At 36.9% G+C, this 19,672-nt stretch overlaps 2 protein-coding genes across 2 annotated transcripts in view; one reads left to right on the top strand and one right to left on the bottom strand.

Annotated features, from left to right (window-relative positions):
• Positions 1-42: 42 nt before the first annotated feature.
• On the top strand, positions 43-2,049 carry LOC137501020 (uncharacterized). The gene is made up of 3 exons (XM_068227866.1): positions 43-694; positions 787-821; positions 915-2,049. The coding sequence occupies exons 1-3, from the start codon at positions 393-395 to the stop codon at positions 1,328-1,330; spliced, it is 753 nt and encodes a 250-aa protein (XP_068083967.1). The 5' UTR covers positions 43-392; the 3' UTR covers positions 1,331-2,049.
• Positions 2,050-2,337: 288 nt separating this feature from the next.
• The window catches only part of LOC136875035 (zinc finger protein pat-9), a 100,450-nt gene continuing 83,115 nt past the window's right edge, over positions 2,338-19,672 (bottom strand). Inside the window, exon 5 of the mRNA XM_067148757.2 lies at positions 2,338-3,938. Coding sequence (XP_067004858.1) covers positions 3,113-3,938 — 826 coding nt within the window. The 3' untranslated portion in view covers positions 2,338-3,112. The remainder of the gene's footprint in view (positions 3,939-19,672) is intronic.

The following is a 19,672-nucleotide window of genomic DNA, read 5'->3' as shown; positions in this document are numbered from 1 at the left end:
TACGCGCAAGAAAATACTCCCTCCTTTTGGGTAATTCTTAGGATATCTGCGGTTGCAACTATAAACAGCAAAGGACTCAGTGGGTCACCCTGTAAGACCCTGTTTGATTGAGCTATTGGATCTGATAGAGTGAGGTTATCCGAAACTCGTACTTCGTTCCATTGCAGTATTGATGTGATGAGATAGGTCCATATGTTGTTCGTGCCTAGCATCTCCTTAAGCTTGTCTATCACTAGCTTCCTGTTTATCAGGTCAAAAGCTTTAGTAAAATCTATGAAGATGGTGTAATATTTTCCGTTGTCTTCTAAGGCATCCCAGATTTGGTTTAGCAGGAGTTCAATAGCGTTTAGGGTAGAGCGTCCCTTCCTAAAACCAAACTGGTTCTCTGGTAGATGCTCATTTATTTCCTCATTTATTTTTCCTGTTATAATTATGGGGACATACATACGTTTGATCACATATTTGACACTTCGTCAAGAAACCAAGATGTCTTCGACACTGTTATTAAGCCGCTAGTGGTATCAGCCATTTGCGGATATAATACTACGGTATTGGCATATGGTCAAACAGCTTCAGGAAAAACACATACTATGTCGGGAGATGAAACAGAATGTGGAGTTATACGGTTAGCTATATCATACATGTTTGAAACCATGAAACAATCAAGTGGCTGTGAGTTTTCGGTTCGGCAATAAAGCTCATGAAGAGAGGGGAGCGAATGAGACTCGTTTGTAAGACGATGTCGAATGAAAAAAGCTCTCATTCACATTCTATCTTCCGCATTAGTATTCAAAGTAAAAGCACTAATGAAGGTGATGCAGGTGCAGTTAGAGTATCTCATCTAAATTTTGTGGACTTAGCTGGATCAGAGAGGGTAAATCAGACTGGTGCTGAAGGTGGACGTTGGAAATAAGGATGTTCCATCAACTGCTCTCTTTTAGCGCTTGGTACTGTCATGTCTCAATTAAATGAAGGTCAGCAGAGATATGTAAACTTTCGAGATAGCAAGTTAACTCGTATCCTGCAGCACTCCTTAGGAGGAAACGCTCTCACTGTCATCATCTGCACAGTTACTCCTACTGCAGTAGAAGAGACTCGCTGTACTCTGCGGTTTGCTTCTGCAGCGAAGAATGTTAAGAATGAACCTATTATGAACGAAGTTTTCTCAGAGAAGATATTACTAAAGAGATATGCTCGCAAGATATCAAAATTGAAAGCTGAACTTGAGGCTAATGCTTCTAATTATGCTCAAGAAGTTGAAGTCATGGAGAATGAGTTGGAGCGAAAAAACAATCATATTAGACGTTTGCAGGCACGCAAGGCGCTTTGACTGAAAGATTAATTTCTGGAGCTACAACCGAAGATGTATGTCATGAGAGGAATGAAGCCCTCAAGAGACGACAAACATGGTGTGCACCATCTGCTAGACTTTCTTCCCTTCCCTTAAGTTTAGCAACGATTGAAGAGATTACTTCTGCAAGTCAAAAGCCAGTCAATATTTTGGAAAGCTCGCCTTCCTCCCAGTTTCAGATGCCACTGGAGGAATTTGAATTAGAGTGTTTGTCATCTGGAATTTCAACAAAGTCTGGCACGATACAAATCACTATGTGAAGGCCAAGGATGTGACTCATCTGGGGGACAAGGAAGTGCAGCAGAACAAAATGCAAAGGTGTACGAAGTATAACTGCAAGGTTTGCTATAGCAATCTCTGCTTGGCTGACCACTGCAGATTTATTTATAAAGATGGTTAAGAGCAAGTTCCAGAAGCACAGGGGTAAGAAGATCCTTAGAAATTCATGCCAAAAAATATTTTATCATACATAAATCTAGCTGTGTTGTTTATTATCTTTCTGTTTCTGGACTATAAGGTTTTACCCTTTTCATATTTACATCAGAACAGCCAGCAGGTTCAAAGACTATTTTTTATATATACGCATAGATTAAATTTTTGGTTTAGTCTGTATTCTGCAACAACATTAAACTTCTGCTAAAAATGCTGCGCTTGAAATATACTGAATTGAAACTTTCATGGCATGTCAAATATGATGTTTTGTATGACTCTGATGTAGTTATATGTAATAGCAACATGTTTGTATTATAATAATAATAATAATAATAATAATAATAATAATAATAATAATAATAATAATAATAATAATAATAATAATAATAATAATAATAATAATAATAATAATAATAATAATAATAATAATAATAATAATAATAATAATAATAATAATAATAATAATAATAATAATAATAATAATAATAATAATAATAATAATAATAATAATAATAGGAAAGTGTAAAATGCATAATAAAAACAAAACAAACACTAAGACTAATATTGACAATCTGGCAGATGGACTGCAACGAACCATACAACAAAGTAACAAAAAGTACTATAGTTTACAATGCATTATCAATAGGCTATCAAATTACTTATAAACTAAATTATTTCAACTTAAGCATCTTAGGAAAGCATCAGACTGTAAGTGAAAATCAAAACAATTTACAAAACAGCTTTCATAAAGTTTTAAATCCTTTAAAAGTATAAAAATCTCTCAGGTGAGTTGCACCTAGTAGTTACAAAAATATTGTTGCTAGCAAAGGGAAAAAAGTATTCCACAGAATTAATACTGAAAAGAATAAGAGGTTGACAAAAACTCCACATTATGGTGGATGAATCTGGTTAAGAATATCATAATGCAACGAGCCATGGATGGGAATACTGCATGGTGATGGATGATAGTAGAATGAAGAGGAATCTCATTTTGGATGATTACAGAACATGTAATACTCTTTAAGACTATTAATTAATAGCATACATACATACATTATTCAGTCTTTTCAATACTCAGTTAATAAATAATACACATAGAAAGCAATGTTCTTGGAAAAGTTGACAATCAATTTGAAGATCATATCACAACTAATGATGAAGTGGCCAATGAGATTAAATGAAGAATTTTAAGTATCTAATCAGAGCCACCTCTCTCCATTCTATTTGTACTTCGGTTTACATCATCTGGATTTCATCCGCAGACAGTATACTTTAATTTAAATTATAACAGGAATTATAAAGTTCACAGAAATCAGTGCATATGAAAAATCAGCCTACCAGCCATATACTATCAGAGTATGTTCTGTATCGAATACGTTTTCCCAGGGAGTAACTTTTCATACTGCCTGTTTCTGTATGCTCAGAGGTATCTTTGTCTTCTGCTGTGGCAGAGTTCTTTCCAGAATTCACTGAGGCATCAGAAATGGAAGAGGTCAAGGTACTATTCACTTCCTTCAAGGAACGTTTTCGAACACCAGACTTCTTAAGAATCATTTTCTGTTCAGAGGTGTTCTTTCCTTCTACTGTAGCCGAGTTCATCTTAGTCTTCACAAAGAAATCGGAGGAATTTGGGGTTGAGGTACCATTTACCTCTTTCTGGGAATGTTTCAGAGAGGTAGGCTTCCTAAGAACCATTTTCTGTTCATCTGAATTGTGAGAATGTTCTGTGGATGATTTGTGACTCCCATTTGCAGACAAAGAGTTGAAGTCTTCACGAGAATCATCACATGCATTAGATGTAGATTGAAGGGATCTTCCACGGCACTCCTTAAGCAAGTGGATTCTTCGAGCTTTCCATGTCTGAAATGTGCTACCACAATTTCTGCAAAGGAATAAAGCAATATTAGTGTGTTTCTTTTTGTGATTTTTTAAAGCTCCTAGGCTGTTGAATTCCCTGCCACAATATCGACACTTAATGCTAGACAATGACGGTGAGTTGCAATAATGAAGCATTGCTTCGTTTCTTGTTCTGAAGGGCTCTGAGCATTTTTGGCAGGTGATCTTTCTTTTCTTGCCAGCAATTGCCCTTCCTTTATTTTTGTCGACTACGTCTGTAGAAGTCGGCAAGACATTTGTTGCAAGAGATTCACTGCACCTGAAATAAGGAAATCTCAATGTAAATACCATTTAAAAATAAAAATAAAATATTACTCCTAAAAAAAATAAACACTAATGGCTCCATCATGCTTTACACAAAATAAATCAAATGTCTCATTGGGATGTTGACAAGAAATGAAGATATAGCATATATAATCACGTGTCATATCCAAGGTGTATCAAAACTAAACAGCAAAAACTTCAGGAAATGCATAATTACAGAATAACTTCAGTAACTTTACTACAATCTGACACTCCCAACGCTGTTGCATTGCTACACTACGTAAATCAGCAATGCCAGCTGGAACACACTGTTCACGTAACAGATGAATTGTCGGAACTGACCTCCTCTTGCCTTAACAAAGGCCTCAGCCTGTCTTCACATTAACTGCCAAATAATCACAACAATAACAGAACAGGTGATGATGTGCGTCGTTGTCAACACTAATAAAAAAAAAGTAAAAAAAAATATTTAATACTTACCAATTAATCTATCATACATGTTTTGAGAACACCATTACATCCGTAAAAAAGCAATCACGTGTACTGGAAAGTTTGATCACAACTTGGCTCGCAAGTTGTTTATCATTTTAAGATGTATTTTAACACATAAGGAATACAGATGGAACTATATGCGAAATTGGAGTCAAGTTTTCAACATACCGTACACAAGAATTTTAAAGACTTCATATAGAATATTCTGAATATTTGAAAGAAGGAGAGATTTTTTAAAATATATATAATTTTGATCAGCAATTGAGGCTTTTTTTTTGCTTTTTGCTATTTGTTTTACGTCGCACCAACACAGACAGGTCTTATGGCGACGATGGGATAGGAAAGGCTTAGGAATGGGAAGGAAGCGGCCATGGCCTTAAGGTACAGCCCAAGCATTTGCCTGGTGTGAAAATGGGAAACCACAGAAAACCATCTTCAGAGCTGCCGACAGTGGGGTTCGAACCCACTATCTCCCGGATGCAAGCTCACAACTGTGTGTCCCTACCTGCATGGCCAACTTGCTCGGTAATTGAGGTTTTTAAAGTTGTAATCCTCTTAATGGGAATGATATGAGTTGTTAAGGTGATGAATTATAACATTTCTTGTATTTTTATTTGTAAGATAGTTGATATTATACTGGAGTTATATAATTTGATGAAGTCTGCAGAATATTCTGTTGAACTTTTTGTCGCTGATGAGGAGAATATAATGGTGTTCTCGAAACATGTATGATATGTTAATTGATATGAATTAAATAATTTAATTAGTAATTGACAAGGTGGACACACATCATCACCTGTTTTTTCAGTGTTTAGAATAGGGAAAGGTCAATACGGACCCAAATAGACCATAATGGTCAAAGTAATAAATTAAGTGCCAGATGTGAGCATCTGGTGTAGTGTGTACTGCCTGGAAGCCTACCACAATACAGCACAGAAATTTGTTCATCAACAGCAGTCCAAAAAAACGAGACTTAAATGTCAATATCTATCTATCTATCTATCTATCTACTGATCTGCATTTAGGGCACTCACACAGGTGGCAGATTTCCTGTTATTTTCATAGCCTTTTCTTAAATGATTGCAAAGAAATTGGAAATTTATTGAACATCTCCCTTGGTAAGTTATTCCAGTCCCTAACTCCTCTTACTGTAAACGAATATTTGCCCCACATGCAAGAACATATGAAGTCGGACAAGTTGCCGAATATTGTAGGGGCTGCATACTAGCCAGGAACTAAATTTGTTGAAACATCGTATGAAGGCTCTGTGCAGCTCAAGCTACAAACAAGCTCTAGCACGTAAACAATTCAGCTGAATTAAATACGTAGCAACAGACAGTGACCATGCATCCTAAGCAGGCTGGAGAAGAAAATACATGGCAATGGAATGACCACATTATATGAACAATGAACCGTGAATATGCTGCTTATATTCGGAGTGTGTAATGGCAATGAACGACAAGCGGCTACAATATCGCAGTATGTATACTTCATTTGGCAATTCGTCCGTTGAGGACTCCGTACAGGAATCCAGAGGAAGTGAATATGGTGAGAGAAGTTGTTGCTGTAGAAACACAAACAAGTGCTACAGAGTTGGCACACATACTGGGAACACATCATGTTGAAGTGCACAGAATTATTAAACGTAATCTGCACTGGCACACAGCACCAGCAAACAGAAGACCATGCCCTTCACCAGATTTTCCATGAGTAGGTAACTCAACTAATGAGTAGCGCACACCTCAATATAAATCACGTTGTTACTCCAAAGTCATAAAGTGACGTGTTGTCTCCCATTGTTTAGCTTTACCATGTTATACCATAACGATCACTGGACCTTGGACTTCTTTTGAGGTGCTATCTGCACGATCAAATTTACACAACATTATCTGCAATCAGAGTAGACCTTGTACATAAACTTTGTATGGCAACAAAAGCTATCATACCAGTAACATTAACAAGAGTGTGGGGAACAGGGAGGGGCCTATTTTGAACATTTGTTGTGATTAAACATGCACCATTCTGTGATTCCCCTCTCTTTCCATTTTCCTTTCCATCCAAATGCAACTGCCAGGTGAGCAACAAACCAACATACTACACAATATACACAGTTACAGGATTGTGAGAGATTGCAAAAAAAAAAAAGCCACTTTGACAATATTGTGAGATGGACAGCAGAATCGTATGATGGAAAATGGGGTGAAAAGTCAGGTTGTAAGTTTCACCAAGAGGAAAAGTACTATCAGTTTTAATTACTACATTGATGGGATGACAGTACCCCACAGAGATCAGTGTACCTTAGATACTTAGGTGTTGTATAAGAAAGGATCTTCATTGGGGTAATCATATTAACAAGATTGTAAATAAAAGTTACAGATCTCCTCATCATATGGTTATAAGGGTATTTAGGAGTTTTAGTACGGAGGTACAGAAGAAGGCATATATCACCAGAACAAGCCCCAATTAGAGTACGACTACAGTGTACTGGACCTTCACCAGGAATACTTGATACAAACACTGGAAGAGATCCAAAGGCAAGCAGCACTATTTGTTTTGATTTCCAAAAACAAAGAGTAATGTTATGAAAATACTATAAACTTTGGACTGGGAAGCCTTGGGAGTAAGGAAATGAGCTGCCTGACTAAACGGTATGTTCTGAGCTGCTGGTTGAAAGATGCTTGTCATTCGACTGGGCAACAGGGAGTGAATGTTATTTTTTTACTCATCACAACACTTTTTCTTACCTTTTCCATTAATATTCTATATTCTAATACTTTTCTTTCTTTTCTCTCTATTACGGACACTTCATTCATCTACAATACATACTCATTGGCCGACTTATAAGCACACTGACAGCTAACCATATCCTTTTTAGGAGTTTGCATTCTACAGAATAAATAACTAACTAACTAACTAACTAAATAACTAAACAAATAAATACATAAAAAAGGTTTCCTTACAGACTTCAATAAAGCTTTTTAACACATTATTACTAATAGTATTTCAAGATCCAATACAAAAGGACTCGCGCATCAGTGCAATGTTTGACAATTCATTTTAGCATATATTCATCTCTTGGAGGGATAAACAATTTTCAGCATTCAAGACACAAGACATTTTACTTGTACTTATTTTGTCATATTAATGTGCCATTTCTCAACATAATTTTAATATTTTAATTTAGTCACGAAATGTTATGATCATGTTTTAGTATTTTAATTTTGAATCTACTGTTTTTTACTGAATATGGCCCAAAGTATAGGGCTAAAATATGTATAGATTTTAAGTATAACAATATTATATTGTACTAGCTGATGTACCCGTGCTTCGTTACGGGATTCTCAGAAAGACTGACTTGGTGGCTTTCCTAACTGAATTCAACATAGGTCATTACCAAAAAGGTCAGTAGGAATGTAGCGATTGAAAGCAATGTTATCATATAAAATACTCGATCAAATGAATAACCGCACACTTTCTCACTTTCAACGAACAGTACTACGGTGTCGATCTAAGAGTCCAAAGTTCCAGAGCTGGAATAACCAGGTCGCAGACTGCCGTGAACACTCCTCTGTCATTATTCCATTAAATATGCACACTACTCATTCCAATCAGTGGCTCAGAGTAGGGATTGTATAGCTCGAATACTATGATGAACCAGTGTGTTACGTACCAGACATATCAGAAAATGTACGAACCAGAGGAATGGCATGCTAAAGAAGAAAGTTATCTTACACCCCAGCTACTTCCCTCCAATATACAGGCAGGCTGTTACAGTTGGTACGACCAGGCGAGTTGGCCGTGTAGTTACGGGCGGGCAGCTGTGGGAGATAGTGGATTCGAACCCCACTGCCGGCAACCCTGAAGATCGTATTCGGGAGATAGTGGGTTCGAGCCCCACTGTCGGCAGCCCTGACGATGGTTTCCCGTGGTTTCCCATTTTCACACCAGGCAAATGCCGGGACTATACCTTAATTAAAGCCACGGCCGCTTCCTTCCACTTCATAGACCTTTCCTATCCCATCGTCGCCATAAGACATATCTGTGTCGGTGCGACGTTAAGCAAAAGAAAAAGGCATTCCGTGGTTTCCCATTTTCACACCAGTCACACCAGGCTGTACCTTAAAGCCAAGGCCGCTTCCTTCACACCACTATTCATTTCCTATCCCATCGTCGCCATAAGACCTACCTGTGTCGGTGCGACGTCAAGCAAATTAAGAAAACCTCGGTACGCTGCAGTAATCCTATCTATCAGGGATGAGAGGAAACAGAAGACAAAAAGCACATCGCAACAAACAATGGTCAATGTAATGTTATTGTTGATAAAGTTTATGAGCTTCCTATATTGCAGGCCTTCACATTCGTTTTCTTTCGACTCTGTGATATTAGGGTGTCTTACAAAGAAATTTATATCGTAGACTGTAGTTCCTTATTCTCAGACTTTACATACCGATTTTCACTAAATTCTGTTTACCCATTTTCTCATGACTCGGCGCTGATATGGACTTAGTAACAAAAATCCAAATTCTTGAATATCTCCAATTATATGCCGTACGGTAACAATGTATAAGACATAAGTGATTGGAAATTTAATAATTTCTTACATAACTACTACAAACTTACGACATAACTAAAGTTATGTTAGTTATGTAGTATTTATCAATACGACCACTAATAACATAAATAACTTAATTGAGAATTACATTTCAGACCTTCCCCTAAACTACTATTTCACTCAGCGTGAATAAAATAATTTGCAGCCTAGATTGCAGTGGTTCATCACCCGACATTACATACCGATTTTCTTAAAAAAATATCTTCAGCCGTTTTATCATGATGCGTGTACATACATACATACATACATACATACATACAGACAGAAATTACGGAAAAGTAAAAAAAATGCATTTCGTTGTTATTGTTGACATGACCAATACAGAAATACAATTCTTTTCAAATTCCAAGTAATGTACAGACAAAACTCTTATTTTATATATATAGATTTATCGATACGACCACTAATAACATAAATAACTTATTTGAGAATTACATTTCAGACCTTCCCCTAAACTACCATTTTACTCAGCGTGAATAAAATAATTTATAGCCGAGCTTGTAGCGGTTCATCACCCGACATTACATGCCGATTTTCATTAAATTCTCTTCAGCCGTTTTTTATTGATGCGTGTACAATCATACAGACAGACAGACAGACAGACAGACAGACAGACAGACAGACAGACAGACAGACAGACAGACAGACATTATGGAAAAGTAAAAAATGCATTTCCTTGTTACTGTGGACATGACAGATACAGAAATACCGTTCATTTCAAATTCTGAGCAATGTACAGGCAAAACACTTATTTTATATATAGATTACATTACAGGCCTTCCTCTAAACTACCATTTCACTCAGTGTGAATAACATTATTGATAGCCTAGATTTTAGCGACCTATTCCCCGACTTTGCATACCAATTTTCGTGAAGATACGACCACTAATAAAATAAATATTTGACAATTAAATTTTAGGCCTTCCCCTAAACTACCATTTTTCTCAGCATGTATAGCCTATATTGTAGCGACTTATTTCCCATCTTTGTTTAGCAATTATCATTAGGACACGACCACTAATAACATAAATATTTGAGAATTGAATTTCAGACCTTCCCCTAAACTACCATTTCACTCAGCGTGATTAAAATAATGTATAGCCTAGATTGTAGCGGTTCATCACCCGACTTTACATTCCGATTTTCATTAAATTCTCTTCAGCCGTTTTCTCGTGATGCGTGTACATACATACATACATACATACAGACAGACAGACAGAAATTACGGAAAAGTAAAAAATGCATTTTCTTGTTACTGAGGACATGACCGATACATAAATACCATTCTTTTCAAATTCTGAGCAATGTACAGACAAAACTCTTATTTTATATATATAGATTGAACAGGAGGTTACTATTGAAAATTAATATATTTTTATAGAAGAGTTAGCTGTCAATACAGATAATATGAAGTTTATATCTTGTGACTCACAACTCTGCATACATTTATTTCTTCAAGTTCTCCATTGTTTTCTATCTATTCAAATCTTCCAAGAACTTCCTCGATCTCAACTTGAGGAGTTCTCCCAGCTTTACTAGCTATGTTTAAGAAACGCAACACTAACGTTCAAGAATTTTTCCTGCTATAATATGTACAATATGTGATCAAAAGTATCCGGACACCTGGCTGAACATGACGTACAAGTTCGTGGCGGCCTCCATCTGTAATGCTGGAATTCAATATGGTGTTGGCCCACCCTTAGCCTTGATGACAGCTTCCACTCTCGCAGGCATATGTTCAATCAGGTGCTGGAAGGTTGCTTGGGGAATGGCAGCCAATTCTTCACGGAGCGCTGCACTGAGGAGAGGTAGCGATGTCAGTCGGTGAGGCCTGGTACGAAGTCGGCGTTCCAAAACATCCTAAAGGTGTTCTATAGGATTCAGGTCGGGACTCTAAGCAGGCCAGTCCATTACAGGGATGTAATTGTCGTGTAATCACTCCGCTACAGGTACTCGATCGTGTTGAAAGATGCAATCGCCATCCCCGAAGTGCTCTTCAACAGTGGGAAGCAAGAAGGTGCTTAAAACATCAACGTAGGCCTGCGCTGTCATAGTGCCACGCGAAACAACAAGGGGTGCAAGCCCCCTCCATGAAAAGCACGACCACACCATAACACCACCGCCTCCGAATTTTACTGTTGACACTACACACGCTGGCAGATGACGTTCACTGGGCATTCGCCATACCCACAACCCATTATAAGAGACACAGTCTGATAACTGCATACGGGAGATAAAACTCCACAATGGAATTAGGCTTCTGATAAGTTCACCTGCATACACCCCAGCGTCAGTGGGTAGGGTCTGACACATCCCACTCTGATGAGTCTAGTGTCAGACCTAAGACAAAACGCTGGTTAATAGAGCAAATGCCTGAAAAGGCATACATCTAATTTTTTATCTGATTTTTTATATGCTCTGTTGGTGGAAAAATATCTAATTCCCCCCCATGGGAACTTAGAATGATATAATGGTACCAGCAATAAACTCGAGCACAAGGTGTCAAGTAGTTCATAGTTGGCCGGATAAGAAGAAATCTACAGCTGAATATCCGGAAATAAACATCAGAAATAGGTTTTCTGCCCTAAATAATTAAATTCAGGAAGAAAGTGATCGCGCACGTGAAACCAAAACATCGCGAACCGCTGCTGTTGCCGTGCCAAGGTTAAAATTTAGGCCTAGATTTCAGAATCAAGACCCAGCTAGGCCTAAATCAGCAAAAGTAGCTGTGTTTGGTGATAGCCAAGGAAGGGGAATTGCGGGAGTGATAAATGACGAGAATATAGCAGCAACCGGAAAAGTATATCCAGGAACTTCTATCAATGTCCAGGAAAACATAGAAGAAGCAACTAGGAACTTCGGGAGCGGCAATGCAGTGCTTACCACCGGTGGTACAAACGACGCAGCTCACAACAACGCCAAGAATGTATGCTCTCAACTTCAATATATACACTAGGGAAGCTGACTCACACTAACATCTTTGTAGTGAACGTGCTTCACAGGCATGATTTGAGTTGAGACTCGTGTGTGAACATTGAAGTGGACAAAGTTAATACAGATATTGTTAAAATTTGTGTAAACATTTTTGTAATACTCAGGTAATTGAATGCAGCAGTTTCGAGACACACTGTTACACAAAACATGGCCTTCATCTAAACAATTCAGGTAAACTAAAAGATTGCTAATATTGTTCTCAATTTTATTAAACATCGATATGTACTTTGAAAAAATTCAATTCCCTTAGCTTATAAAACCCACCAGGATAACTAGTAGAAAGAGCCAGCTGTTCTTCAAGCTGGCTCAGTCAACTAGAAAATGTTATGAATTTTAATAGGCCATGTAAACCAAAACTAGCATCTGCGACCAAATCAGATCGGTCACCAAATCAAACCATTATCAAAGATAGTTTAGTAAGTAGCCAAACTCAGGTATGTTATTTTCCTATTCATAAAATACGAGTGCATAAAACATCAAGTCAGAAATCTCCACCAGTAATGAGTGATACAAAAAGTGGTTACCAAGAGGTAAATGGCATCCAAAAGAAGGATAGCAAGGGTAAATCTCTCAATTTATTGCAAGTGAATATCCCATGATTAGAAATAAGTTGTTAGAATTAGAACAATTTTGCCAAACTGAAAAAGTTAATGTGATTTGTGTATCGGAGCATTGGCTTACTGAAAATCAAGTAGAATATTTTGTGCCCCATGGATATACTGTTGCAGATATATTTTGTAGGAGTAAAAAGAAAAGTGGAGGAGCTGGGATTTTAGTTAGAGAGTGTTTTAAATTTGTAAAGATCGATATAAGTCAATATTATGTGGAATTCGAGGCAGAATTTAGTTGTGTGAAGCTGGTTGATCAGAATTTGATAACTTAGTTTGTATAGATCTCCAAATGCCGATGCTTATGTATTTCTTAAGAATTTTGAATCAGTAATGGAAAAAAGTTTGAAGTTTAAGGCAAAAGTTGCTATTCATGGGGATTTCAACACAGAAAAGGCATATTCAGATGGACAGATTTCTAGAAATTTTCTGAATTTACTATGAACTCTACATTTAACTTGCACAAACAAGCTACTTACACATAATAATGCATGCTTGAATAATATTACTGTAAGTTTTTCGAGAGATTTGTATAAACTTAGACTTGTTGGTGGGGGTTTCGCAGACCATGACCCCTTGCTTATGTCATTATATCTTAACCAGCCTGACATAATTTACAATGACGGACCTGTTCTAACAATTAATTAATGTTATTTGTTTTATGTCCCACTAACTACTCTTTTACGGTTTTCGGAGACACCGAGGTGCCGGAATTTAGTTCCGCAGGAGTTCTTTTATGTGCCAGTAAATCTACGAACACAAGGCTGACGTATTTGAGCACCTTCAAATACCACCGGACTGAGCCAGGATCGAACCTGCCAAGTTGGGGTCAGAAGGCCAGCGCCTTAACCGTCTGAGCCACTCAGCCCGGCACGAACCTGTTCTTTTTTTTGCTAGTTGTTTTACGTCGCACCGACACAGATAGGTCTTACAGTGACGATGGGAAAGGAAAGGGCTAGGAGTGGGACGGAAGCGGCCGTGGCCTTAATTAAGGTACAGCCCCAGCATTTGCCTGGTGTGAAAATGGAAAACCACGGAAAACCATTTTCAGGGCTGCCGACAGTGGGGTTCGAACCTACTATCTCCCGAATACTGGATACTGGCCGCACTTAAGTGACTGCAGCTATCGAGCTCGGTCAACCTGTTCTAATGTGGGCAAAAAGTCAGGGTGATGATTACATTAACATATTTATTTTTAAAAATCTGAAACAAATTAACTGGGGCTTTGCATTTGAATTTCAAATGAGAGAAAATGATATTGAAACTGTATTTGGAAACTTTTTAAATAAATTGGTTGAATTGTGCCATTTATGTTCACCACTGGTAAAAATTAGTTTTAATGGTAAACTTAAAAGCAAGAAATTGAACTTACATACAGTACTGACGAATTGACTCAGTATAGAGAAAGAATGCTTTTGGTGTATAGAATTTATAAAAACTCTTGTCAAGGAGGAACCAAGCAGAATGGCATGTATAAAGCTTATCTTAATTGTAAAAAGTTATATAAAAGAAAACTTATCCATGCCAAAACTTTAGCTTGTGAAAAATATATTGAGAATGCACCCAACAAATGCAAGGTGGCATGGGATGTTATAGTGCAAGAAAACATCCCTACTCGTACTCAAGACACATTCCTCGATCCTGAAGAACTGAATAATTATTTCTTAACTGTGTAAAAGAAATCCGAGATCAAATTAAAGCAACAGGTACCTCTACAAGCGACTTTCTTCATAATCAACCCCCTGCCGAAACCCTTCCCGTTGGGTTGAAATCACACCTGATGAAGTAATTAAAGTTAGCTTAAAATTAACAAACTCTAAGAATATGGATTTTTATTGGTTATCTAATTACATCATCAAAATAATAATACATTTGATTTCTGAACCTCTAGCTTTTATTTTTAATAAGTGTTTAGAGTTTGGAGTTTTTCCTGATTTACTTAAAATTTCTAGTTATTCCAGTATTTAAAAGTGGGGACAAACAATTTCTTCAGAACTATTGTGCAGTCTCAATTGTACCAATAATTTCTAAAATATTTGAATTACTTTTGTACAATAAACTTAGCAACTATTTTGAAACTTACAATCCCCTATCGAAAAGTCAGTTTGGGTTTCGACAAGGTAAATGTACTACTACTGATGTTCTTGAAATTGATAATCAGATATTAACAGCTTTTAAAAAAAGCAGGCCATCTCTTTGGTGTTTTGCAATCTAAGTAAAGCTTTTGATTGTATTAATCATGAAATTTTACTTGCAAAGCTTGAGATGTATGGTGTCAAGTATCCCTCACTGCACATAATTAAGTCATACTTAAATAACATATCAGTTTGTTGTCACGATTAAAAATAGGCATTCCACTTTGAAGAAAGTTACAACTGGTGTGCCACAGGGCTCTGTCCTCGGTCCATTTTTATTCATTCTGGCAATCAATGATTTACCACAAAATGTCACAAAATATCCTATGCAGACAATACAACGTTAATTACAAAACACCAGAGCATCTCAGGTTTGCACAGATGTCACAGGAAACTCTTGCAAATGCAATGCATTGGTTTTCATCAAATACGCTGTTGTGCAATCAGGATAAAACTCAATTTCTCACACTAGGTTCATCCAAAGATATTGAGTCAGTCAAACTTTTGGTTTTTCATATTGATGCCAAACTGAACTGGGAAACACACATTGATCATGTTAGTAAAAAACTATCACGAGTGACCTATCTGATAAGGAAATTGAGGGATTTAGTAACCAGTGACTACCTAAAAATGGCATATTTTGGTCTCTTTCAGTCGAACATTACTTATGGACTGTTATTATGGGGACAATTCTTCTTACGTATATAATATTCTTCTAATACAGAAAAAGGTTGTACGCACAATGTGTAGACCTCTCATCATTAAGCTTAAAATACTGACAATTATAAATTTGTATATTTATATATCTTTGACATACTGTATGTTAAAAAGAACAAATGAATTCAGTACTAAGGAAAACATTCACCTTCATGATACTCGGGGCAAAGCAGACATTGACATCCAAATTCACAGGCTGACAAAAACTGCTCACTCACTTAAAATCAGTTGTTTAAGATTATTTAATAAATTACCACAATCTGCACGGTCCACTCCTTTAAGTAATTTTAAAAGGAAACTGTATGATTGGTTAATAGAAAATCCATTTTATAATACCTCTGAATTCTTAGAAATGCATAATGTTAGTATTAAATTTCAATAAAAGGTGTATGTTCATTCAGCCTTAGTAATATTAAGTACTAAATTATTATCAGTTGACAAACCCTATTTCATTGTATATGGTGAATGGCAAATAAAGATTCTTGATTCATTCTCTGTCTGTTGTGTAGATTTTCTGACATCACCGACATCTAGAGGCACCTGTTTTTTGCAAAGTGCAAAATCACAAAATTTTTGTGAAATTTTACAAATCTGGCTCAAAAACACAAAACTATTTTCATTTAAGCAAAATTGCAAAATAATTTATGAAAGTATTTGGAATTGCATCTTTTGAAGTTTACAACGGAGATTCGAGGTGAGTTGTGGCAAAATCTGATAATCGATGCCACAATCGACTTCATACCCTTTCAATATATATCGAAAGCTAAGATATAGTACATCAATTATCACTAAATTAGCTTCCTGTGGAGTTGGAAATGTATCTTATTCATAATTACGTGTAACGTGATGGTGTATTTCCTCTTGCCTGTTGAAAATCGCTTCTGATTGATGCATTTAATTTCCTATTTTGTCCTCAGTTTATTAAAATGGTTGTGACAGTTTTTGATCAAGAAAAAGAATTTGCATGGGAAGGATTTTACATGTTTGAAAAGACTAGAAAGGTACTGAAGTGCAAATACTGCAATGTGCGAACTGAGTGGCAGAGAAAGGACACGTGCCTGAAACATTAATAACAGAGTTTCACATAAGAAGGAAAAGGTGCTAACGACGACAGGCATCAGAAGACAAACTTAGTCTCGCAGACACTAGTTCAGCAGCAAAACGAGCGGAATATGATAAAGACGCATTCATTTTATCTATAACTCGAGCCTTTATGGAGGCAAATATTCCACTGGAAAAAGTTGATCATCCGAAGCTGAGAGAGTGGATAGAGAAATATATATACCAGGTTTGTGCAATACTATACATTTTTTCCTGAGAAAGAGATGTGAGCTTATGTTTTTCTAATAACTTTGTGCGGTTATGCTAGTTTTCTGGTTTAATGACATTTACGCCTAAATAATGTATGCTGGATCCCTCATTTACTTACAATTATAAATCATTTAATTCATTCAAATGACGTTAAACAACCCTCTAATATTAGGCCTATTGATATTTTCAACGTGCTGGACACTTGCCCACAGCTGGAAGGCTGAGGGAAGGTTCTGTACCTCGAATCATCAAGAGGAGGAGGAAAGATTAAAAGAAGCTGTGAAAGATGAGTGTGTTTCAATTCTTTGTGTTGAAACAACTGATAACAAAGGGCAATGTGTATTTATGGTTCTGATAAAAGTGCTTAGTTGTGGCGAGTACAGTTCAGAAGTTATTTGTAGGGGGAGTGAAAGTTATTGCAAATGCTAATGCTACAGAATATTCACAAGCAATTATGAGCGTAATTCCAAAACTTGAAATTCGGTACCAGAATGTAGATTCTGTAACTTCAGATTAAGCACGTTACATGGGCAAGAGGATAAATGCAATTAGGGTTCTAGTTTCAGAAGGGTTGGTACACACACAGTGCTGGGCTCAAACTGAATTTGGTGGGCTGTGGAACTTAAGTGCTTTGAACAAATTTGTTGTACACGGAAAAGAAAGCATGCATACATTCAATTCTTGAATCAGAAATATGAAGACAAACCTACTAAAGCTAAACTCTTCCCTATTCCTGTGATCACCAGGTGGAACTCATGGTTAAAAAAGTGTTGAGTAACTTGGAGAATATCTTCTAGTACACTTTGTTGAAACTACTGAAGACGAGAGTGTTGCTGTGAACTGTTTCAAAGCCTTGACTCCAAACAAAGTAACGAAAATTCATCACCTAGCTATTTTTCTTGTTGAGCATTACTCAAAATGTTGTAACTTGCTGCTCATATTAGAGAGTTCCAACATTAATTCATATACTACTGGGCGAGTTGGCCATGCAGTTAGGAGCGCGCAGCTGTGAGCTCGCATCCGGGAGATAGTGGGTTCGAACCCCACTGTCGGCAGCCCTGAAGATGGTTTTCCGTGGTTTCCTAATTTCACACCAGGCAAATGCTGGGGCTGTACCTTAATTAAGGCCATGGCCGCTTCCTTCCCATTCCTAGGCCTTTCCTGTCCCATCGTCGCCATAAGACCTATCTGTGTCAGTGCGACGTAAAGCAACTAGGAAAAAAAAAAAAATCATATACTTAAATCTCAGCTTAGTGACTTTTCAAAGGGCTTTAAATTACTAGAGGACGCATTTTTTGAGACAATCTCGGATAAAGTTTCCAATCTACCAAAACAAATTCAGATGCATTTAACATCTTTATTTCAGTCTGTAGGTAGAGCAAGCCTGAAAAAGCTAAACTAGTTAATAGAGTCTGACACAGGAAAGTTTATCATTTCTTCTTTCAGTAAACCTTTCAACACCAGAATACCTTGAACCATACACAGCGTTTATTGATCTAGTTACTAGTTCATGTAGAGCAGGTAGAGATATTGATGTGATTGCCATTCTTCTTTCCCTGCAACCAAAATTTGAACATTTTGTGGAAGCTGCAGTGAAGGTCTTATGGATCCCAGTCAGTAATGTTGATAGTGAGAGGGCATTCTCAACGTATTCTAATGTACTGTCTAACACGAGAACAGCTCTGACTCCCAGTAATATGAAACTCATGGTATCTGTCTTTTCCAGATTGATATGTTTCTATATACTTAGGCCAGGCCCTACTTGTTAAGAGTGACAGCCGATACAATTTTTTCAAACTTCCATGCTTTGATATGTGTAATACTGTATGTGTTTTGAACAGAAGCATTATGCAAAAATACGTTGTTATTCTGCAAATATGGCATCAACTAAGTTATTGGTTTACCTTTTATTGCTGAAAAATGGAAATAAAATTTAGCAAAATTATTGACAAAATAAAATAAAAGTAGCTAAAAAATATACCAAAATAACTGTTAAAAAATTATGAGATTAGGCAAAAAAACATTCAACACAAACAGGTGCCTCTACCGATATCCATGCCCTCAGAGCCTACTATGTATCTGGCATCCTACTGATTACTGAATTTGCGTCTCCCATTTGTTCTACCTCTTCAGCAACTAATCTGAAACACACTGCCGCGAGCAGTGCCAGAGTATCCGATTGTCAAAACCAAAACTTGAGCAGCAATCAGATACTGGACAAATCAAACCTTCGCTCCATATCTACTCGCAGGAAAGTAGCCAACCTTAGATTCCTTTATAATGCTGTTAACGGTTTATTTTGTTTTCGTGAACCTGCATCCTTTTCCCTACATGTCCCAACTCTCAAAACCAGGATAAATCCACCCCTTCATATTTTGTATTCCCGCCCTTCTCTTGTTCAGAGTACTTTATTTATCCACATTCCAACCCTCTAACTCTTTATCTTCTGATAGGAACTTGGACGTTTTTCTTCATATGTCTCGTTTCATCAATTCATTCTTAACCTAGCTCATTTCCTTCATATTCCTTTTTCTCTCCTCATTGCTGTCCCCTATATTGTACATAATGTATACCTATTTTTTACTGTACTATACCGACACTTGTGTGTCTTATCTGTACTTATCTTACTGTGCCTAGCTACAAGTTTTTCTCTTAGTTTTTCTAGCACCCGTTAATTTTCCTTGTTCTTTTCTTTTGCCTGTATGTTTTATTGTTGTGTCAGATTTGAAGTTTGCATTGTGCTACTCCATTGTAAATATATTTTTCATTGTGGAAATCTGCAATTCAGCATCTTGCTGTTTTGGTTTCTCAAACAAACAAACAAACAAACAAACAAACAAATGGTCCCAGGAATTAACCT

Source organism: Anabrus simplex, chromosome 5 (genome assembly GCF_040414725.1).
Source record: "Anabrus simplex isolate iqAnaSimp1 chromosome 5, ASM4041472v1, whole genome shotgun sequence".
Classification (NCBI taxonomy): Eukaryota; Metazoa; Arthropoda; class Insecta; order Orthoptera; family Tettigoniidae; genus Anabrus; species Anabrus simplex.
The sequence above is the reverse complement of the archived record's forward strand: the minus strand, read 5'-3'. Positions and strand labels throughout refer to the sequence as shown.